A 24,785-nucleotide genomic window follows, 5' to 3' on the forward strand; every position below is an offset into this window, starting at 1 on the left:
TGTATTGAAAATACTGACTATCTATACATTTGTGTAATTAAACCCTGTCCGGCTGGACAGACACTATAGATTCCAATTTTGGTCTTTATATATTCTTTTATTAATCTTTGAATGTCAGGGACCACCATTATTACATAGGTCATGTCTCAAAATGAAAGACAGGTCATAAAAAGTTAGTGCACAATATACAAAAAATTTTCTTGCGAACTGTCTCTTAATATTGCTTGATTCAAGCGCGGCCTTTGATACAGTCTCCCACACCGTACTTATAATGGCACTCCAATCTACTGGGCTCACCGGCTCGGCCCTGAGTTGGCTTATCTCTTTTCTTTCTAACCGCACCTTTCAGGTTTTCTCATCTACCGCTAAATTCAAGCCATATTATTCACCTTGTGGGGTCCCACAGGGTTCAATTCTCAGCCCCCTGCTATTTAACATTTATGTTAGACCCCTGACAGTTATGGTAGAGGAATCTGGGTTGTCGCTATTTTCATACGCTGACGACACCCAGATTATCTTCTCTCTCTCAGCGGGTAAGACCTCAGAGCCTTCTGCTCTCAGGACAGACCTCAGCAAAGTTATGGCCTGGATGAACACCAATTTCCTAAAACTCAATGGCGAAAAAACAGAGGTCCTGGTTTTGGGCAAAGACAGAGGTCTTTGGGGGCCCCAACATTGGCCCCCAGAAATGGGCGCGCTCCCACAACCCTCCACCCAGGTAAGTAACCTTGGCTTTATCATCGACGACTCCCTATCTTTGCTTCAACAAGTCACCAAGGTTGTTTCACCATTTTGAAATGGTTGAGGAAGATTGTGTGGATGTTACCCGGCCATACCCAGCGTACCGTAGTCCAGGCCCTTGTTACATTTAGGCTGGATTATGGGAATATCCTCTATCTCGGAGTTAACAAAGAGGTAATGCGTAAGCTGCAGCGAGTGCAAAACTCTGCAGCCAGATTACTGTGCCGAGCCTTCAGAACAGCATCGACCTCCAGGCTGCTGTGGAACCTTCACTGGCTTTTGGTGGAGAAACGGGTCATGTTTAAGGCCCTTACCTACATGTTTCGTAATAAGCATGTAAAGTCTCCCCGCTACTTGCAACACTTAGCCTGTCCTTTTTTTCCGTCTCGCACTCTTCGGTCTTCCACACAAGCTAAATTCCAAGTCTCAATGGTCAGACTTTCCCGCATGGGAGTGCGCTCTTTTTCCTACTTGGGTCCTGTTTTATGGAATGCTCTGCCTTTACCTCTCCGCACGCAATCCAATCTCCTTTTGTTCCATAAGTCTCTTAAGACTTGGCTTTTTAGCCAGTAGGTCTCCCCCTTCTCTCTGCTGTTCCCTTATGGCGCCGGGAAACTCTTTTTGGGTAGTTGTTGGGCTGACATAAATTTAATTAAATAAATAAAAAATACATAAATAAATAATACATCACCCCCAAAGTTATCACATGCTACCTTGTTCGTTCCATGGTTTAGACAACTTTCTTCCTGTGTTGTAGCTTGTTTTTCCTTGGAAGTGTAATGATCTGAAATAAAAACGTGGCTGTTATCAACAACATGACATAGAGAGCCGTCATAGGCTCCTCTCTAATTCTGTGTTGTGAAAACTGCTTAGGCTGTCTGCTTACCTGCAGTTAATATACGTTCTTGATTGTAATTTTTTTTTAATATCATGCTTCAATTTTTCAATGTCTTAGAACTCCCTAGTCACTCTCTGTGACAGTTCGAATTATGTAACGGAATGAACTATTAGTGTACGACCAGAGACCAAATTATGGATTGCTTTACTTATTTCCAAGTGCAATGTAAGTTCTTTGCAAATTTAAACTGTTATTTTACTTTCTGTTTTTTAGGTGAAATTTTTGTTTTGGATGATGGGGGAGAAGTTGATTTGGACTTGGGAAATTATGAGCGATTCCTAGACATAAGTTTATATAAGGATAACAACATAACTACTGGAAAGATATACCAACATGTAATCAACAAAGAACGACATGGAGATTATCTGGGGAAAACTGTGCAAGGTAAGTATTTACAGACTATATCATTAGCAGTGTTAAATTTGTTTTTCAGTTTTGATTCTTGTAGCTACTTGAACTTCAAGTAGGGGTGGCTAGGGGTCAGAATGGCTACCTTAATTGTTAGCTTCACCCCTATTCCTACTTAGCCAATTACAATGTATTTATTAAATAATATTTATTTACTCAATTTCAATAGTACAGACCTAGCCACAGAAGTAACAGAGTGTTCGAATTTGGATATCTGGTTGGCAGAGGTATGCACCCTGTCCAAGCAGGAACCACAATCCTAGTCAGGGCAACTCAGAGATACACTATAAATTAACCAGTGCTCACCTTATGGTAGCTTGGTACAGAACAGTCAGGCTTAACTTAGGAGGCAATGTGTAAAGTATTTGTGCAACACTTCAAACAGTAAAACAGTGAAAACACCACACAAAAAGATTCCACAACTGTTTAAAAATAGAGAGCTTAATTTAATGAACAAAAGAAGACCAAAACGACAATAATCCAAAATATAACTGGAGTTATGATTTTTTTTTAAATGTAGTGCTTTAAAGCATAAAGTGCCAGCTGGGGCTATCTGGTTGCGCTAGACTGGATCGCATCCAACGGTTCGGGCTGACCGCAATGGAGTGCGAGTTAGATACAGGGACCAACCTTATCCTGCTGCAAAGTACCTTGTTTGCGTCATTGACGAAGACCCGATGCGTGAAGTTAGAGGCACGCAATGCGTCATCATCTATCTTTTGGATGTAATCAATGTGTGTGTTCCGAGCAGTGCAAAGTTGAGGATGCATCGAAAAAGTAGCTGATGCGCGACGGCGAAGCAATGTACTCGATCCTTGCAACCGCTGCGTCATCGTTGTAGGAGATACACCAGTTTCTCGCCACGCCAATAATGTTGATTTGTGGATGTTGGCAATTGCTGCTCTTTATACCCACTTCCAAGGCTCTAGAACTGGATTGGCACCTCTTGGCAGGGCAAAACTCTCAAATGGCAGAATCCAGGTGCTATAGGTTAGTGGTTGAAAGTCTTTGATGTCCCTGAGACATTAGACGTGAGGCAAGCCAGCCAGCGCTTGGAGTGACAAACATTTTCGCCATTACTAAATGGAATGCAATTGGATTTATGCTGCACAATGTTGATCTATTCTAATGGCTATATATCAGTTGCACAGGGGCAAAGCTTTTACAAGCTAGACTGATATATCTTTTTGATGAAACACCAATATGCGGCATTCTTGATTTTAAGCTGTACGATGTCCCCATGTTTTATTTCCTTCTATATTACGTGTGTCTTGCATCTATTTACATATGTCTGAAAGCCACTTTTTTAGTCCATGAGAAGGGCCATTCTGGTCAATAAAATGTTCTTATGCCAGAACCATCTTGCTATTTTCTTGTTGATATATTCTTTTCTTTCCTAACAGGTTGGACAGCCAACACTGAGACAAGTAGGTACCACTTATAGGGCACCTTTATTAACACAATTGTTGGGTAGAAAGATTACCCCTCTATTTCTGCCCTAAAGAAGCGCCACAGATCCTCCTAATCACTAGGAGCGCAAAACATGTTGACCAGAGGTTGACCCTAACAAGGATACAATCGACAAACTACTAGGAGGATAATTTATGACCTCATTAGTAGCATTAACCTAGAAAGGATTTTTAATCTGACAGGGGAGTCAAGTTATTAAAAGTTTTGGCGATATCCGTAATCAGTTTTAAGTCATATCACAGCACATTCAACACCACCTCACATTGACTCTTTTTTATACTTATCACACGGCAATCTAAGAAAAAGATCTCTGCCAAAGTGACCCTTCGGGGACCCGTATGGAATTGCAGCGCTGGCCGGATGATGCAACAGCCCTATGATGGCGATGCGTGTAGAACCCTTAATCATTACTTCTGTGGTAAGTAAGCGTACCAAAGGTTTAGGATTGCTTCTGATTTTGCATTTTTTCCCCCATACAAAAGGCCTTAAATGTTCCAAAGCCCAAACACAGGCTGAAGTTTTCCTTTTAACATTGGAATATTTTCCTCCGTAGGGGACAGTGCTCTAGATGCATACTCTTCAATAGATTCTGCACCACTCTCCAGTTTCTGTGCCAAGACAGCACCTGAACCTTTAGAGCTAGCATCTGTTGTGATGATACAAGTAAGTTGAAGATCAAATCCGCACAACGCAGAAGTCTCAGAAATATCTACCTTCACATCATTAAACTCTTTTTCACATTCGACACCCCACACAAACTTGTTCTTAAGTAACTGTCTTATATTGAACGTCTTGCAAGAAAAATGTTGTATATACTTAGAATAAAATTCAGTTAGACCAAGCAATGATCTTACATCATCTTTGGAAACAGGAGAAAGAGCAGCACATATGGCCTCAACCAAATCTGGTTTAGGTTTTACCCCCAGTCACATAAAACGTGCCCCAAATAAATAATGGATGAAACAGCGAATTTGCCCTTTGAATGTTTCACTGTCAACCCATTGTCTTATATAATTCGTAGAACATTTTCAAAAGTACAATCATGGTCACTTTTGCCTTTCCCCAGATTAAAATATCATCCAGTAAGCAGCATCTTTACAGTCCCCAAAAAGGTTAGGCATGATGTGTTGAAATACAGCAGTGGCTGAAGCAAGCACAAATGTACAGCAGCGGCTGAAGCGAGCCCAAGTGCCATCCTCTTATATTGATAGCTGCCGAAAGATGTAATAATAGCAGTATAACATTTGCAACGTTCATGTAAAACAATCTGGTTGTAGGCGGCAGGCAAGTCAATGGCTGAAAAAAAAACTTTGCTTTGCCCACCATAGCTAACATTTCTGAGATACGCAATAACAGAAATTGGTCAATTAAAATATTGTTATTAAGGTGGTGTAAATCAATCCAAAGTCTAATTTTGCAAATAGACTGTTTAGCGACTACAATGGGAGAACCCCATTCAGATGATTCGATTTTTTTCGATAATATCCCCATCCACCAACTTTTAAAGTTCTTTTTCCACTTCCTTACGCACCATTATAGCGTTATACAGGGCTCGAAAATTCCACTCGACCGCTCGCATAGTCGAGCTAAATTTAGCAAGGTCAAGCTGTTTTTAGGTCCTACTCGCCCTTTCTGGCGAGTAGGAAAACAAACCTACTTTTGTCCTCTGTCTGTGAAAGCGGAGCAAATGTGACAAGATAACAAGATTTAAAGGCATTTTTATTGCGCACAAAGTTAATGAGTAATAAAGATGCCTTTAAATCTTGTTATCTTGTCACATTTGCTCCACTTTCACAGATGGAGGTCAAGTAGGTTGCAGTTAGGTCGAGGACATTTTTTAAGGAACTAGTCCTGCAGGACTAGTACCATTTTTTGATTTTTTGAGCCCTGTTATAAATTCTTGGACATGCATTCTCTTTCAATATGATCTCATGTTTAAATTGATTAATTCGCCAATTTCATATTTAAAAACATTAGGAATTTTTCTTAACATTACATCTCCGGTACCATTGTGATCCCCAATCACCTTACCTGGATCAGGACTATTAGGATTAAGAATAATGTCAAGTTTCCCTAATTCAAACCAGCCCAAAACAGAGGGACTTTAAAAGCCCCGCAAGCAGTACTCACCGCTGCCTGCCCAGGTAGATCTTCTTCTCCTGGTGGACTGTTGGGTTTCTTATCTCTAGGGCACCCCACCCACCCCCACTTGATCTCTTAGGCTTCTGCAAAACCTGTGACCAGCAATTCCACCTCTCAGCGCTCCAGCCATTGCAGATCTCCCCTGTCACTGGCACCAACCCAACCTCTCTCCGCAATGTATTTAGTTTGATTCTGCACGAGCGCGGCTTGTCTGATTTTCCTGGGGTCCTCCTGGACTGCCACCCTTTGCAACAGTTGTTTGTATGTCCAGTGAGGGGCCCCACACGACTCAAGAGTCCTGTTACCCCCTCCCCCAGTTCAAGAGACACTTTGCGTTATTGCTGTGACCGGCAGGGTATGGGGTGCTCCTACCCACAAGTTGTATTCTGGTGTCCCCTGCCCACTGCCTGGGTCCTGTTTCCTGTGCTTCACGCCCTGTCTGGCCACTGACCTGCAGTTTTGCGTGTCACCTGGTGTTGTGGCCTTGCCTCTCGTCTCCGCTTTATCCAGGTGTTGTCTGGGCCAAATTTGCTCCTGTACCACTGGGGCCTTCTGCAGATTCCTGAGGCTCTAGCAGGGCCGGCTTGACCTTCAACATCTGTATTATGACCCAGAGCCCCATAATTCTGCCCTCCAGGTATCTCTGGCCACGGCCCACTACACGGTTTCTCTCTCCACGCCACTTGGCCCCTCATTGGATAATTGCCGTATTTATGGGGGATTAGAAAGAATGCGTTCATCTTGTGTTGCGGCAAGTCACGCCCCTCTCATCACCAAATTGTTAAGTAAAAGGTGACAAAGATTACTTTACATGTACTTTCTTCCACAGAACAGAGGCACGTTACACGTCTTCCAGCACCAGTAGCTCCCCGTAAACTGACACAACACTGGCACTTCACAAACCTAGCAGTTTCAGAATGGAATACCAGGATCGTGCCGTGCCCGATGATAAAATAAAAGTAAACACATAACACTTTCTTAAATTAACTTGCTAGAGTTTCCTCTAACCCTGGGAGTGGTACTATGCTATGCTCGCAGAGCTTGCATAGTTTGCGCTACTACGCACTACGCGAATTGCACGCAGCACAGTGCAAAAACGCTTAGCATGCAGTTTTTGCTTGCTCGCGGTCCTCAACATCAAGTTGGCGACCGCAAGCGAGCAAAATCAACCTCCCGGGGGGACTTTTTCCTCGTTTGCCATCAGCAACATCAAGTTGCCGATTGCGAACGTGGAAAATAAACTTCCCGGCGAGATTCTCAACGCGGGGAGGTCAGGTTTCTGATTGCGAGTGGTCGTGTATGCTCGCGACCGCTCGCGATGAGAAACTACCAGTCCGCGTTGAGAAATCTGCTGCTCGAGTACAATTCTGCTCGAGCCGCAGAAAACGACCGCTTGCACTGTGTAAGATGCCGTTTGCAATGATTGCAAAGTGCGGACAAGCATCCGGCACTGTGCAATCAGTGCAAACAGCATTTCCCTACTGTTTTACACAGTTGCGTAGCTACGTGTAGCGCTACTACGCAAACTACGCCCAGGGTTAGTTTCCTCCCTTGTGTCCGTGCAGACTTGCGTGGCTGCGATTGCAGTGCATATCTCTTAAACCAGACTAAGTGTATCCAGTGCAGTGGTTTCCTCATGCAGTAACCAAAGTAGTCTAGTCCTATGCTGATATGTACCTACTTTGCCAGCACAGATTTGCCAAAAAAGTAGACTCTAAAATATCTTTTTAAGCGATCTAGTGTCCTGAGTCGCAATCTCACTGTATGCCATGTGTTTTTTCCTTGTTTTATGTCTTAAGATATAGACTGGAAATAATTTCCTGGCCATCACTTGCTGGGTAAGGCACTCGGGGTCATTTAGAATTTTACAGAGTAGGTCAACTGCCTTAGATTCGCAGTTCTCTTTCCTGTTAAACTTGCTGCTCCCCTACCTCACTGAGATAACAACCTGTGTTCTAGTGGCAGAGCATCAGCTAGCACGTCCCTTGTATACATAGCTGCCAAGTTTCACAAGTCTATGCGTGATGTGCTGTTCCAGTCAGATTCTCCCTTTGAATTCAGGAACTTGTAGTCCTGTTTTATTGTGGAAGAAACAAGACTACAGGTACCAGAATTCAACGACAAACCTGAACTGGAACAGCACATCAGGCATGCACCTGAGAAACTTGACTGGGCTGGCAGTTAAACTCTTGTCATCAGCCCAGCCACCACCATGTTGCTGATTTCAATGCAATGCATATTTTTCCTTCCAGAACCTCTATGCGAGACACGGCAGCCCCGCGCAGGATAACTTATTATTTATTTATTTAACGATTTCTAAAGCGCCTGGTGACCCAAGGGCATCCCCGCGCTATAAAATTTGTAATCCTGTTGAGGGGGAGAGGAGAGATGCTTATAAGGGACTCTATTTAGGGAATAGGTATGTCTTTAGTTTTTTGCGAAATGCCAGATAATTAGGTTCAAGTCTGAGGGAGCGTGGAAGGGGGTTCCATCCAGCAGCAGCTTAAACTGAGAATTGTCGTCCTCCTGTGCGGAGGACGACATGCATGTGCAGGACCAATCTCTCTGTGTTTGGTATAATAATTTTTTTGTATTTTAAAGCTTTGCTGGCTTGCTCCTGGAATTATTAAACAGTATCGAGCCTCTGGCTGGCATTAAATTATTGCCGAAAGAGATGGGGTTCATCATCAATAGCTGAGAGAAGGTTCTCCCTCGCCTGCTGCTAATCCATGGGCCAACCGAGACACACTATTGGAGTAGATTCTCATTTTCACTCTCCTACTCCTTCTTGGCCACTCATCTCCATCCTTTTCTCATGGTTTCTGTCATGTCGTCTCGCCTGACCCTGCTGCAGGACAGGGCAGGCGAACAGGAAATAGGAACAGGAAGCGGACAACCGGAAAGGAATTAGTCTGTAAGCCAGTGCGAGGCTGGCAGGGAATAAAGCAACACGTAACTGCATTGCCTCCGACTCAGTGTCTTTATTTAATTGGGCGATCACGACAATAGCGACGAGGGTGGGATGTGCATAAAGCCCACGAACAACGCTATCGCCCAGCCAGCTACTGTGGCCAATCACCGAGTCCTGCAGCCAAATACCGACAGCGCGGAAAGAGCGCGAAAGCCAAGACCGGCTTCGGAGCTGCCCGTCCACGAACCTGCCAGAAGCTTGCCAAGTCACGGAGCATTGAGCCGTCTGCCGGGAACAGGAGCGCATATGCCAGAGCGCTATCTCCACGTGTCTCCAGACGGAAGAGACGCGAGGCCTCCGTGTGGTGCGAGGGAGAGAGCCGCCCGCCTCCAGAGACGGATGAGCAGCGAGAAGCGAGGGTGAGTCATACCCCGGCAGCCTCCCCTGCGAAACCTGAACATAGTCGGCAACAAAGCGCCAACCACACTAGTGAAGAGGGACACGACGTCCTGCGCGGCGGCCATCTTAGAGTCAGGCGCCAGCCACCTAATTAACCTACGAATCCTTAATGGCGGCCATTTTAAGGTCTGGCGCCATTCACCACGAAGGATTTCACTAGCAAAGAAAAGAGCGGGAAACACATAAAAGACAGAGGAAAGCCTCCCAGAAGCCAGAAACAATACAAAATCAAGAGAGTTTCATATAAACATAACCAGCCACCTCGAGTCATCAGTCGCAGATGTCAAACACAACCCCTGATAGCTCATCTGGAGGGAACAGCGTAGCAGGCCCAGCCTCACAAGCAAACACAGGGGGGCCAGCCCCTCCGGTCAACGCACCCATAATGGCCAACGCTCCCATTGGAGCCTCGTTCATGCGACAACCACAGCCACTGCCACTGACGCCAGGCAATAGTATGAGCCCAACGTGGAAGAGTTGGAGTGAAGACTTCGAGGACTACATGGTAGGATCCCTGGTGCAGGATCCCAAGCAAAAACTAGTGGCACTAAGAAATTTAATAGGCCCAGAAATTGCGCAAATCATCAAAGAACTACCTAATGCAGCAAATGCCACCTACGAAGAAGTAAAAGGGGCCCTTGATAGGCGATTCCTTCACAAACACAACGTGGACTATGAACGATACACGTTCAACCTCGCTACACAAGAAAAGGAGGAGTGCATGAGTGACTTCATCATGCGCATCAAAAGAATGGCACGATACTGTGAATTCGACAATTTCAGAACAGAAGACGCATTGAGACTCCGCATCATTGATGGATGCCAGTCCGAAACTCTCCGCCGGAGACTCCTAAAGAAACAATATACTCTAGAGGAAATCGAAGAACTAACAAGAATCAACGATCAAGCGGAAGACTATGCCAAACGGATGGGAATTCACAAATCAGACCGGAAGGACCACGCTCTGCGAGTCCAGGCACACAGATCTACCAAGACTGCCAAGCCCACGTCAAAACATCATAAGTCCCACAATACCCGAAAGACCTCCTCCAAAAGAAGCTCGCGGCACACTAAGTCCGCAAAGTCAGCACCCACCTGCTACAGATGTGGACAAGATTACCCACACTCAGGACAATGTCCAGCAATTGGCCAGCGGTGTCACCGCTGTGGGAGAGACAACCACTTTGAAATAGAATGTCAAGCCAAGCAGTCAACCCACAGACCGTCGACCAAGGGATACGACACGCGCCACCACGTACGAGCCATAAAAGGGAGAGAAGGACGCTCATCCAGCTCATCAAACTCCAGCGTCCAGTCAGCATACTCCTATCGATCAAGAGGTCGCTCCGTGAGCACTCACCGAACCAGGTATCAAACAACAGAATCTTACCGGTCACGCAGAACCACGTCCAGCGACTCATCATCACACACTCCAGCATCACAGGACAGCGATGAATATATCTGCATGGTATCAGACCCCGACCGCCTGAAACAATACCCGAAACTTGACATCCTGATAGGAGACCATCCAGCGAAATTTGTTCTGGACTCAGGAGCCTCATTAAACTATATCTGCGCCCTAGAATACTATAACATGCAGCAAAAACCCAAATTGGAGCCCGCAGCTGTCCGCATATTCACGTGGATGTCACGTAAACCTCTACCTTGCTTGGGCCGGTTTCACACCACTCTCAAGTTCAAAGATCGGAACATCAATGCCTACATCCATGTGGTAGAGGGACCAGATGTGGCGGATTAACTGCTCAGTCTACCCACAGCAGAAAGACTCAAACTTGTGGAACTCCTTTACATGACTGAAGACGCCCCCGACATTGTGGCGAAATTCCCGAATCTTTTCAAAGGCCTTGGGAAGTTAAATCATTTCAAGGTGAAGTTACACATTAATGAAAACGTGACACCCATCGCTCAACACCACAGAAAGGTGCCGTTCCACTTACAACAAGCCGTCGATGACGAGCTCCAAGACCTCCTTCAAACAGACATCATTGAACGCACGTCAGGATCTACTCCATGGGTGTCACCAGTCGTGGTAGTCCCCAAAAAGGGACAGGACAACAAGGTCAGACTGTGTGTCGACATGCGTGCGCCCAACACCGCCATCGAGCGGGAACGCCACCCAGGACCACACATCAGTGACATGATCACGAAACTCAATGGCGCCACCGTGTTCTCCAAACTCGACCTCAACAAAGGTTACCACCAGTTGGAGCTTCATGACAAATCGAGATACATCACAACCTTTACCACACATCAAGGCCTATTTCGTTATAAACGACTGAACTTTGGCATTTCCTCGGCCGCCGAGATCTTCCAGGAAGCCATCAGACGGGTCATACAAGGCATTCCCAACGCCTTTAACTATAGTGATGACCTGCTAGTCTTTGGTAAAGATCAAACAGAACATGACACCGCTTTGGACAGGGTCTGTCACGCGTTGTTGACCGCCAATTTAACACTCAACGCCAGCAAACGCGAGTTTCACAAGGACACCTTGAAGTTTTATGGACACATCTTTTCCAAAGAAGGGATGAGACCAGACCCAGAAAAGGTAGCTGCACTCGCTAACACCCCAACACCTGGAGACGTGAGCGATCTCCGTTCTTTCCTCGGGATGGCAAGCTACTGCGCACGCTACATTTGCGACTACGCCACGATCAGCTATCCTTTACGAGAGCTCACTCGTCAGGGCCAGACATTTGAATGGACTGAGTCGTGCCAACAAGCATTCACCGTGATCAAACAAGCTGTTGGATCCGCTATAAATCTGGCATATTTTGACACAAAGAAGAAAACGGAAATCACAGTTGACGCCAGCTCGGTGGGCCTGGGCGCCATCTTGGCCCAATATCGTGAAAACTCTGACCAACGCCACATTATTGCATACGCAAGCCGTAGCCTCACGGACACTGAAAAAGCGTACTCCCAACCAGAGAAAGAAAGCTTGGCCGTGGTGTGGGCGTGCGAACATTTCCACCTTTTTGTCTATGGCAAACATTTCACGATCATCACGGATCATCAGGCACTCATCACAATCTTTGGGAACCCTAACGCAAAAATGCCGCCACGCATTGAACGGTGGGGCCTACGCCTGCAGGACTACATCTTCACCATCGTCCACAAGCCAGGGAAAGCCAAGAATCCAGCTGATTTCATGTCGCGCCACCCGCTAGCTGGTGCTCGAGCTGCACTGTCTGTGGCTGATGAATACCTTCATTTCGTTGTTGACACAGCATGTCCACCCACGGTTCCAGTTGAAGCCATTCAAGAAGCGTCCACGCTCGACCCACTTGTGCAGGCCGTAATGACTCGCATCCGCACAAACTCCTGGAGGGACGTGAAGCATCCACCCCAAGACTCTGATCAACTTCGTCAAGATCTCGCCGCCTTCCAACGCGTGCGTGACAAACTTTCTATCATTGACAATGGTCTCCTCTTAAGAGGGGGGAGGATCGTGATTCCACACAAACTACGTCAAGGAGTTATCAACTTGGCGCACGAAGGTCACAGAGGCATCAACGCAACCAAGAAAGCCCTGAGAGAACGCGTTTGGTTCCCCACACTTGACCAAATGGTAGAAACAACTCTGAAAGACTGCATGACATGCCAAGTGGTCAGTCGGGAAGAACCACCGGCACCACTACAGATGTCAGAGTTACCGGAAGGAGTGTGGCAACAAGTTGCAGTCGACTTCTTTGGACCGCTGCAGTCAGGACAATACATCATTGTTGCCATGGACGAGTACTCCCGGTTCCCATTTGCACACCTAATAACATCCACCCGAGCAACAACAGTAATCCCAGTACTCGATGAAATCTTTGCAGCTTGGGGCATTCCCCTGCGAGTAAAAACAGACAATTGGCCTCCATTCAATGGCCATGAATTTACAAACTTCGCGACCCATCTTAATTTCAAACATCAAAAAATCACTCCACTATGGCCGCAGGCGAATGGCATGGTGGAACGATTCATGGGAACACTCAAAAAGGCAATTCAGCAGGCCGAGTTAACTCACCGGGATGTCCAACAGACACTAAACGAAGTGCTAAGAGCATATCGAAACACGCCGCACAGCACCACCAACCAGTGCCCAGCCACCGTGATGCTGGGAAGGACACCTCGAACCAGACTACCCATGGTAAACACCGCTCCTCAACAACGAAACATCACCGTTGACCACAATACCCTAGTCGAGATAGACCATGAAAACAAACGCAAGATGAAGACGTACGCTGATCAGCGTAGACATGCCAAAGAATCTCATATTCAGGAAGGAGATTGGGTGATAGTTCGGGGCGATCGGCGAGCCAAGGCAGACAGTCGGTACCTCGACATTCCCCTACAAGTCATCAAGAGAAAAGGAACCATGATCACAGCCAAGGCTGACCACAAACAGATAACGAGAAACATATCGCACTTCAAAAGATGCAATCGGCGCAACCGGCATGAGACTCCATTGAGCCAACTCTCAAGTGACTCCCTCAATCAGAGTGACAGCAGTGACCAGAACCACCACAGTCCCACACGAATGGTGGACACCACAAATCACCACAGTCAAGCGTCAGGGCGAGAGAAACGCCCACAACGTCTGATAAGGAAACCTCAACGTCTTGTCGAAGAAATGTAGCGGAAATGAGACTTTGTAAAAAAGAGGGAGATGTCATGTCGTCTCGCCTGACCCTGCATCAGGACAGGGCAGGCGAACAGGAAATAGGAACAGGAAGCGGACAACCGGAAAGGAATTAGTCTGGAAGCCAGTGCGAGGCTGGCAGGGAATAAAGCAACACGTAACTGCATTGCCTCCGACTCAGTGTCTTTATTTAATTGGGCGATCGCGACAGTTTCGGATTGTTATTTTACTTTTGCCTAGTTCTAACTCAATGCATATAAGTGAACTTGTTTCTGAGTACAATAAAAATGATAAAACGATAAAAAAGGATGTGTTTCTTGATATGATGAACACTTTCTCTGGTGGTTTGGATTTTGAATGTATTGTTTCTGAATTAATTTGTACAAAAGAGCAGTGAGAAAATGCACATAAAAAATACTTACAATGCTTGTACATTTTTTCAGTTGTGCCACACATTACGGATGCCATTCAAGAATGGGTGATAAAGCAAGCACAGGTCCCTGTGGACAGTGATAGAAGAGAACCACAAATATGCGTTATAGAGGTAATTATTGAACTTTATATCCAAGTGAGTTGAGTTTTTGACTCTTTTTCTTGAAATCATATTCTGAAAATACACAGGAAAAGCTGTCATTTTTATGTGGTATCTTGATATTTGTTAATAAATAGATATAACACAACGGTGTCATTATCAGCACAAGACATGTAGTGACATAAATGGATACTTTTATTTGAATATACTACTTCAATACACATTGCTAGTATGGCCGGTGGGGGATGGTTATATTGGTGGAAGGTGAGAGCTATAAAGACTTCACCTAAGTGAATGGGCTTTGTTAAAATAACTCCCCATGTGTTGATAATACTATATGTATTCTTATGTTCGCTGCACTATCACCTCCCCTGATCATTACAAGGAGTTAAAGCTACAGTGTTTTGTCAATGTTATTATAGAAGGGATGAAGTACTCCTTTCTGTACAATATAAGGATATTGCAAGTCACTGAGGAGTTTCAAAACTATTTAGAGGAACAAGGCCAATAGCTGAGTTCCTTTGTAGGGGTTTGGTGCTCCGATGGGACTTGCAATAACGTTATCATGTACTCCAGGGGGTACTTCACCTCCCACAAACCACTTAAAACCTTGGTGCGTAGTTCTTTCATATGAAAGAGCGAGCTTGTTTCAAACATGATGAATAACACTGAAGTCTCTAGTGCAAAATTAAACACATCAAAAACCTGTTAGATATTTGTTGCAAACCACTATTAGAAACAGTTCAATACAAGTGAGTTTAATAAAAAATAAAAAAAAAGCTGCAGCACCTCAGAATGTGTCGAAAGATACAGAAATATTCTAGCTTTCCTCACTGGAATCCTAGACACTGGCCATCCGAAATGGGCCCCTTACCTACCCCATCGCAACAAGTCCGAAATCTTGGCATTACCATTGACAATGGCCTAACTATGGAGCCCCAAGTCAACAACCTCACAGCCACCTGCTTTACAATTCTGAGATGGCTCAGAAAAATCATTTGGATGCTCCCGGACGACACACAAAAGACTGTGGTCAACCCATTGAACACCTCCCGTTTAGACTATGGTAATGTCCTCTATTTAGGGGCACCTCAAGAAGTCATGCGTCGTCTCCAACTGGTGCAAAATTCTGCAGCCAGAATGCTATGCAAATGCCATAGGAGGGAACGTATGTCCGGTCACCTAAAGGCGCTCCACTGGTTAAGAATCGACAATAGGGTCAAATTTAAAACTCTTAGCCTCATGCACAGAATAAAATGGGGCAATGCCCCCAGATACCTCCAAACCCTCGTGCAAACCTACACGCCGGCTCGTTGCCTGAGATCCTCCACTCAAGGCCTTTTCTGCGTCCCCAAAACACGCCGAGCGAGGATGGGAGGCAGATCCTTCTCCCTATTAGGCCCCAAGCTCTGGAACTCCCTCCCGCAACCTCTTCGTTTGGAAACTGGCTACACTCAGTTCCGCAAAGCCATTAAGACCTGGATCTTCAACCAGTAACCAGCTCCTGTCTAATTCCTGAGACTTTCTTCTACCCTCGTGGTTCAGTATCTTTCTTGCGACGGGAAACCCTTTTTGGGTCGCTGTCGCGCTCAATAAGCCCAATAAATAAATAAATAAGAAGTGGAAAAATAAACATATTCTCTCTGCTAGTCATTGTAAAATAGAGCAGAAGAAAGAAATGCAACATTTCCTGTTGTTTTAAAAGGCTGCCCCAGTTATGCTCACTGACCTGACTTGCCTTAAACCTCGGATGCTGACTCTGACAGCAGGCATTGTGACATCAGAACTCAACTGTAAATGAATGCGTCACTAGTCACCAATTATAAAGAAATTAGAGGCGTGCATTTATACAGTGATTACAGAGTCCTGATGGCACGGAATTACCAGTTCAGTTGATCATACTCACCTGGGCCCATGAACATTCACACTTGAACCGGTAATCCAATTTAACTTCCTGCCTATCAGAATTTTGTTTTACCGTAGGACTTATACCTATACACCATGACTTACCAAATCCTTGTCACTTATGCGCTAAGTCCTAAATCTAAGGATCAAGGGAGTTAGAATAATAGGTAATAATATATAATTTACTTTCATAAATAACCACAGACTAGGGAAGAGTTTTAAACACTTTATCTACGCAATATTTTGTGAGTCAGAGGCCACAGTAGTGAAATTAGAGACTTTGCAAGTAAGAAACAGGGGCGGCAGGTCCATAGGGGTGTCGGGGCAGCACCCCACTTGGCAGATTCAACAAGAAAAACTGCCCATGGGCAACAGGCAATGTAAACAGACTGCAGACGCAATTCGTCTGTTTACATTTCCTGCCTGTGGTGGCAGCTGCTTCACAGCCTCAAGTGCGCATGAGCACAGTCAGTCTGTCTTTCAACAATAAACGTGCACTCACGCAGGCGAGAGCAGCAGGAGTCCAGAACTGGACTCCGACTGCGCATCTGGGAGGGGCTCTTTTAATTTCAGCACCCGACTCCATTGACATTACATTAGGCATGCTGCGCATGAGCGGTGACGTATGGTCGCCCATACCCTGTCAAATGGTAGGATACAGTTGAGTAGCTGCCCCCAGTCGCATCCAGTCTCATGATTTGCCACTTGCCATGAGAGGACTCAGAGACGTGATGCGACGCGGGACCGGCAGAGGAGATGACTCATCCTGGTAAGTTTATTTGTTTTTATTTAATTTAATTACATACCCCCCTCCCCGCGCTTACCACCCGAGTCATGCTGGCCGCGACTCTCTTCATATTTGTGGTGACCGCATGAAACCCTAGCCATTGGCGCTGTTGGCATTGGCATGTAAAGCCAGAACCACTCGCTTCAAGTGTGCAACGTTTGCGAGGAGTATGAGATAATCTCTTTCTTTGCACATCTCCTGTTCTTCGTTTCACTTCCATACTAATCGGCATGCCAATGAGATGTTCATGACCGTCCCGTTTTGTATTTGGAACCAGCCTCCCAGCGGGCAGGCGCGTACCCTTTACTGATGTCTAATCAGACATGGGAGCGAGCGTAGACGCTCCCTTCAAGAGAGGACATTGGCCTAAACACAGATGTCTAGCAGACATCTTTGGCTGTGGTAGGGCAAAACAAAATGTAAAAGTCTGTATTTATTTAAGGGTGTGTAAATGTGACAAAGCTGAAACGTTTTGGAATAAACTATTTTATTACTGGAAGCATTTTGATGGAAAGCTCAGGCGGGGTCCTGTCATCCGGGTGTTTGAAATCGGCGCACAGAACCCAAGTCTGAGCCGGGGATCGCATTTGCCTGAGTTTCAGTCTGGGCACTGGGGGCGGAGGGGGGACTTCACTTAGCGAGGAACTCGATAGCAGGCCGCGTGTTGCCAAAAAAAGGCGACTGCCTGGAGTGTAGGCAGTACAGATACTTGCATCCACTGTACTGATTATACTGCTTCCGAGCGTGTTTGTTCTTTCTTCCCTGTTTGTGTGCACTTCTGCCCACAGACTGTCGCAGTAATGCCGGGTGTGTGCTCTCAGGGCCAACACAATTTCTAGGAGTGCACATTTTCGTGCCCGCTAACTCTCTCAGAAGTATCCATGTTAAGCCTCTCAAGCGTCCATGGCACATGCCGTTAACCTTGTGCCTCTGGCTACCTCAGTAATGCACCGTCAGTACTTGTTGTGCAACGTTGTTTGAGCTTCTTGTGCCCAAAGGCTATATGAGCAAAAATACACGGTCTGTGCTTCTTGTACCCCGATGTTAACACACTATCCCAGTAATGCCCTTTGTGTGTTCCTTGTGCCCAAAGGTTACTTCTGCAATGCACAGTTTTAACTCCTTGTGCCCCAGTGTACATTGCACTGTATGTGGTGCAACATTTGCTCCGATGTTCACGCAATATCTTAGTATTGCACTGTGTGAGATGCATAGTATGCCCCAGTGTTCACATACTATCCCAGTCACGCACTGTCTGTGGTACTTGTGTCACCAGTAAGATCAACAGTATACTATTTACTTCTCTGTCAAGCCATAAATTCGAACAATGTTTATGTTGGTCACAGTGTGACCTATATAAAAGTGCTGGAATTTATGACCTGAAGGAGAAGTAAATAGTATTTTTGATCTTACTGGCGAGCAGCCGTGGCCAAGCTAGGGCCAAGTTACAACACCAGTAATAGTACTGTGACCCGCACAGGACTATTAGTAATGCAGTTAAGGTTTGTGCTTACCTCGAGATCCTGCCCCTTGCTTACCTTCAGCGTGCCACATTCCTCTCATTCCACGTTCTTGGCTGTTGTGTCAAGTGGCACGAGTCAAGGTCTGTTGAGCTCCTTGCTGTAAACTTCAATAAATCTTTATTCGAGTTACTTCCTGGCCCTGGTCGTATCTGACTGCCTGAAGTCGGCCCCAGCACTAGTTTTGACACAGTTTATTTCGTAAATAATTGAAGACCTGGCTATTTGCAAAGTAAGTTCACTATTTTTGTGGCTGTACGAGAGGAGATTATTTTTTAGTACCAGCCGATGCCATGAAATTCATTTCAAAAAAGCTAAAACTACACCGAATTGCTACATACTTCACAAGAAAAGTGTCACCTGCCTTCCAACATTTTTAGTTTTATTTAAAACTGACAAGGTCTCTCAAATCAAAAGTTTGAGGAAAAAAAGAAAAGTTTAGCTGAGGTTTTAAATGAGGAAAGTGAGTCTGTCAGCATTACAAAAAATCTATGGCAACACCTTTCATTTATTGACCCAAAATCATGGTTCAGCCCTGGCTTACTCGCTTCGCTCTCTCACCGTGGTGCACTCGGCTTCACTTTTACGGCTCACCCCTTTCAAATGCCACCAGCCGCCACTGGTAAGAAAATAACAATTAAAACATAAATCTTGCAGGACTTTAAGAAAATGCCTTTAGACATTGGTACCTGGGAAGGGTGAAAAAGGAAAACGGTACAAGGACAAACCACACTGATTATATTTACCTAGAACGGTGCGAAGACCAACCCTGGCCAGGGGCTGGGACAAGAGAAGGGCTCCCGACTAATCAGGTGCCAATAGGACAGGACAGGTGCAAAACAGGACAGGTAACCTTCGCTAAGTGCAACGCCAGCGTTACACCCCTCTCTACAGCTAATCCCCACTGGGTAGATCGATTCTTCTCCCTCAGCAAACTCCCGATTCTTCTGTCATAGTGCTCGATCAGCACTCCGCTCTTGATTCTCCTTCAGGATACGTTGAGCCAGTGACAGGTCTGTGACAAGTCAGACAATCTAACTCACTAAGCCAAACTTAGTTATACCATTTCAGTGTGTGTACCACCTCCATAATTTGCAGATTCTATGTGTTCCCTTCATTTGATTGGTCAGAAAGACGAGGAGAGGTCATCACACCATACTAGTATGAGATCATTTCTATTCGATATAGTTGATCAAGGTTCCCGCCCATAATTTATTCTCCCATGTTTTTTATCCCACTCAGCAATATTATTTCAAGTTGTATACAATGTATAAAGTTCTGTGCTTTCTCTTCCGCTTGCTCCTGGTCGATAGGTATAATTCCCACGAACGTCGCAGAATAAGATGGGAACTGGCATCAATTCAATGTCAGGAGCTTGAGGATCTCAATGTCATCTGCGCATGATTTAGTGATTCAAAATGGAGTTTGCGATTCCCTTCAGGCCCAAAATACGAGCTATCAATGAAGTCAAAGGGAGACATATTAGCATACAAAAATAAATGAATGCACTGTATACCACTTATTTCTACTCTAACCCCATTACTTTATTTTGACTATAGCATTAATAATTAAGCAGAGCACATAAGTTTTAGTTTGAGCAGAAGCATGTGCATTAGTATGTGAAGCATGAAGCGGCCATCTTTGGCACTAATGCGCAGCTGCAAAGAGTTCCCACCAAAACAGTGATACGTCACACTACGTAGGTGTAGCAGACGCATGCGCAGAAAGGTTCCCGCGTTTTCGGTGGCCATATTAGGACACTCGGGTTACTGTTAGTAAAAGCACATAGGAAAGCTTCCCCTAGATACTAGAAAGGTCGTGTAATGTAGTTTTCGTAATCTCGAAACATGTTGGTTAATAAATTACATGTTATTTCGAGAGGATTGAATCAGAGCAAGTTTCTGTACGGGTGAAACCTTGCTCCATCAGTCCCAGTTATTATATATATATCTTAAACTAACTTGCTGTTCTAATCATAACTGTAATTTACATCAACACAAGTAAAGTGTTCAAGATTCGATGAAAAACGTTATCTCTCCAGGGACCATCCCTAGCTATCGATGAAGCTCCAGTTTGGGTGTGGACAGGAATGCACACTCTTTCTCAGTTCAAGTTCTACCTTTGAGGAATGTTATTGAGCCCACAATACAGTGACATCACTCCAGTGAACCCACAATGCGCCAACAGTTCTAGGTGAGCATGGTGACCCTTGAGAAGGTTGTAACTCCCATTTTCTAATGCATGCTTAATTACGTGGACATCGTTAGCATGGGCAATGCCTTCAGGTATTGATCATGCATGGTCTTTTCTAACTATGAACTGTGGCTTGCAGTACTGCAAGAATAATTACCATGACACAATTGTGGCATGGGGTCAAAGGGTGCCTTAAGCAGAGGTAGAAATAAAGAAAAAATGAGTTACGAGCGCCTATTTATTGATATATAGTTAAGGCTGATATCTCGCTCCATAGGAAATCGAATTTATGTTGCCTGAATACCTTTGATCCCCTTTGGCCAAACTGCTTCGAACTCGAAGGAAAAATGAGTGTATCTAAGAGTGTAAGTGGTCCCATGGCCAGAGACCTTGCTGGAAAACAGCAACAAACATGGTGCCGTACCCGGATCTATGTGAGGGACTGTCTGATAATGTTTATCAAGACAACGTGCTGACACAGGGCCTCACTCACAGCGCTGACTGACTGAAGGTGATTCCCCAGCTTGTGTGGTGCCTAATTGCAGACTTGATGAGGGGTTAAGTGAACAATAAATAAGCAAACTAGAAGGAGAGTTGCCAGTTTATTGTGAAGTAGAGGACGCTCTTAAAGTAGCCCAGCGCACTCACTGCCAGCGTGTTTTCTGCTTAGTTGCAACTCCTTATATGGCCATCGTAGGGAGGTTCCAGGTTGCTACAATACCTGACTAATGCAGTGATGCGGTCACCAGCACTAAAATGCATTTGTCTAACACCTGATGCGTGGTACTTGGCGAGGCTGATTCCAAGATTTACAATGTTTCATAATCTGGAAGAGGCATAAGAGTCTTGCAACCAGGAGAAATTATTTTCTTTCTCCTGGTTTTTTTCCTCATTCTATATGTGCTGCATTTGTACACATAGAAAGATGAAAACTCCAACAGTCATTGTTTTTGTGCAGGAAGGTGTCCCTTCTGCACAATAACAATCATCCCTGCAACGCAGTGCCTGCATTGGTACATGGCTGTTGTTTTAGTTCCCGCACAGGGGCGAGCACAGGGATGCGCCACAGCCGTATTGCTGTAAATAAGGCGCATCCCTGTGCTTTAAAAATGACGCAGCCCGTGCTTCAAAATGGCTTGCAGTACCTCGCTTCAACACTTTCATCAAAAATGATGCCCTATGTTTTTATGAATCACCTAAGAGTTTGTTTTGGGAAAATTAAAACAAATGTTAGAGAATTCTAACATCCGTCGTGCCTAGGACGTTCTTAGTAGTTTTAAAGTTCTGTGGGTGAAGGCACCGAATGAAGTGAAACACATAACCTAATATATTTTTTAAATAATTAGTCACTCTTATATTGAATTTACCATGTAAATACACGCAAATATGCACATCTCCCAAATAACCGTAGAGTCGATAACAAAAAATGAGAATAAAAACATTAAGTTCGTAAATGTTGTGCTTTCTCACGATTGCCCACTAGAGTGTGCGAAAGGACCATGTTGTTGTGGCTTTCGTCTTCGTTTACAGTACCAAATACCTCCTTTGAGTGTATAATTGAAGGCCTTTTTTGTTTGAATTGTATAGTTGTATTTCTGAAATATCTTTGTGTAACTCATGTTATCTATTGTGTTAATACTATTTGTAATACTACAAAGGCCAAATTTAAACTCTACAAGTGGCCTCCAGGTTCCATATGGAACACACACACGGTGTGGGTTGACTTACAAACAAATAAAAGGCACCAGATGTGAACATTTGTAAAACGTCAGAATTCGTTTCACTTTCAGTTAAAATATTGTGTTGTTGGGGTTTAACCCTAAACTTTCAAACACTTAAAAGCATAAATGCCATATATCAGAAAACACACATCTATTTACTTGTTTAAAAAAAATCACTCTTGCATGTTGAAAGATTTTTTTTCAAGATGAGTAGTTAAAAACTGTGTCAGCTGTAGAATACATTTTTGACTCTGTGGTACAGAAATGCAGATTTTTCTAGCTTGAATGGTGATTTTTTTTCCTGATTTTACTTTTATCAGAAACTTAGAGGCTTATATTATCTTTCCATTCCGATATTGCTCCTTTTGTTATAGCTGCCACTAAATACAGAAAACTACACTTCTCTGGAAAAAAAACATTGGTCCCAAACCTAAGGTTTAGAGGGATTTAAATTGGTTCATGAGTTCACCTGTTATAATTGGCATATAACTTGCGTCCTGCCATACACTGCTTGTGGCCTCACATATTACATCACTCACATGTTCTATGACCTCATTAATGACATCTCAAATGATATCATTGATGACATCACTGATTTCATCATCCAAGCTTATGCACACAGAGATGTATAAACTAGTATAACTAGTATATAACTTACCTGGAGGCAGCCACCCTTCCCCTGCAGGCAGCCAACCCCACGACCTTTCGTCATGTGCAGCCTGAGGTTGGCCAGCTGGGCCTGGCTGCAAGCCAGGCGCTGCATCTAACTCCCCACAGGCAGCCAACCCCATGCTGCACAGATCCTTTGGCCATGTGAAGCGGGTTGTTGGGCACAGGCCTTAGCCTGCTGCCAAACCGTATGGCCAGACCTCCAGCAGGCTGCTAACCCAACCCTGCGCGCAGCCTTTGGCATGCGCAGCATAGGGCTGGCCTTCGGGCCAAAGGGACCGCATCTCCTGGGGCAAAGCATATTAAAGGGAGGGCACGTGCAGCCCCCATCTCAACCCCTAATTGGCCCCAGGGACCCGATCCCCGGGGCCAGTTCCTATAAAAAGGGAAGTGGGGCACATGGCCTTCCCCCTCAAACCTTAAAAGCCCTCGGTAACCCACTCCTCGGGGTCTAATACAATTAAACAGGGGAGGAGGGCATGCAGCACCCCTCCGAGTCTTATTAGGTCCTCATTCCCTTTTTAAAAATGGAGAGGATGGCCACATTGCTCCCTTACCTAAGCCTTACTAGGCACATGGAGCCCTATCCCCTGGGGCCTCATTACATCATAAAGAGGAGGGGACTGTGTGGTCCCCCTCACTGAGCATTATTAGGCCCCAGGGACCCTATCCCCCGGGCCGCTTTACTTTCTAAAGGGGAGGGAGGCTGCATGTGCCTTATTAGTCTGGGTACCCCATCTCCTGGCGTCAAGTAATTAACGAAGGGTGGTGGCACGTGTCTCCCCTCCCTGAGACTAATTTAGCGCCTGGGTCCCCTTCCCCGGGGCCAACATTTAAACAAAAGGGAAAGGGGCCACACGCCCCCCCCCCCCCCCCCCCAAGCCTTCACGGCCCAGGGAACCCCATCCCCAGGGCTCAGGTTACTTATTTAGAGTAGGGGGTGTGCAGACCACCTCCCCAGGCCTTGCTCAGCCCTTGGGACCCTAGCTTTGAAAATGCTCCCTCCAGCTGGGAGCAGACTCGTATTCTGTTCCTTTGTCTACACTGATGTGGGCAGGGTAACAGATCACATATTTCTCCTGCTTGTAGGCAGCAGCTATTTATGTGTCTCCCTCCAACCAGGAGCAATATCTTGCTCTGGGTTCCTGCCCGCATCATTACAGGCAAAGAAACAGATAAAAAGCCTGCTCTAAGCTGGTGGAAGCATTTCAAAGCTCCCGCCTACTGGTAGCAGACTTTGTGTTTGCTACTATGTGGTGGGAGCAAACACAGGATCCCTGCCCCTGCTAATGTGGGCAGGGAAACCATTGTGTCCAGGGCGTGGGCTCACCAGGACATACCATATGAGCCGCCCCCTGGAGATGGGCCCTCCGGGGCCATAAATGACTCAGGGAGGGGTGCCACATGGCCCCACTCCTTTTTAGGTCTCGCCTAGACGAAAGCAAAAGCGAAGCTTTTGCTGTCTATGCGAGACAACTTATGTTGCCGCTTTTCTGGGAATATTGTGGACATCAGACTGTGACGAGCCTGTCCTCCTGGAGATTGCAGCTCGTGAGCGCGCACGTCGCGTCGCCCTGCCTGCTATTCGCATTCACACAAAGGCTCCCGCACGCATGCGCACATACACACACTGCATACACACACACGCACCCCCCTTTAACAGACACACGCGCAGACAGACACACGCACGCACAGACACACTACAACAGACACACGCGCACACCCCACCCCCACTCACCTCTCCTCCTCCGCAACAGTCTCTTCTCTTTGCGCCGCGATGG

At 45.5% G+C, this 24,785-nt stretch overlaps 1 protein-coding gene across 2 annotated transcripts in view; it reads left to right on the forward strand.

The window, feature by feature from the left end:
* CTPS2 (CTP synthase 2) overlaps positions 1 to 24,785 on the forward strand; it is a 1,454,337-nt gene that overhangs the window by 188,622 nt on the left and 1,240,930 nt on the right. For both annotated transcript variants that reach the window (XM_086934328.1, XM_086934329.1), the window contains exons 3-4: positions 1,853 to 2,023; positions 14,121 to 14,221. In XM_086934328.1, the coding sequence (XP_086790454.1) occupies positions 1,853 to 2,023; positions 14,121 to 14,221 (272 nt within the window). The remainder of the gene's footprint in view (positions 1 to 1,852; positions 2,024 to 14,120; positions 14,222 to 24,785) is intronic.

Source organism: Lissotriton vulgaris, chromosome 8 (assembly GCF_964263255.1).
Source record: "Lissotriton vulgaris chromosome 8, aLisVul1.2, whole genome shotgun sequence".
Classification (NCBI taxonomy): Eukaryota; Metazoa; Chordata; class Amphibia; order Caudata; family Salamandridae; genus Lissotriton; species Lissotriton vulgaris.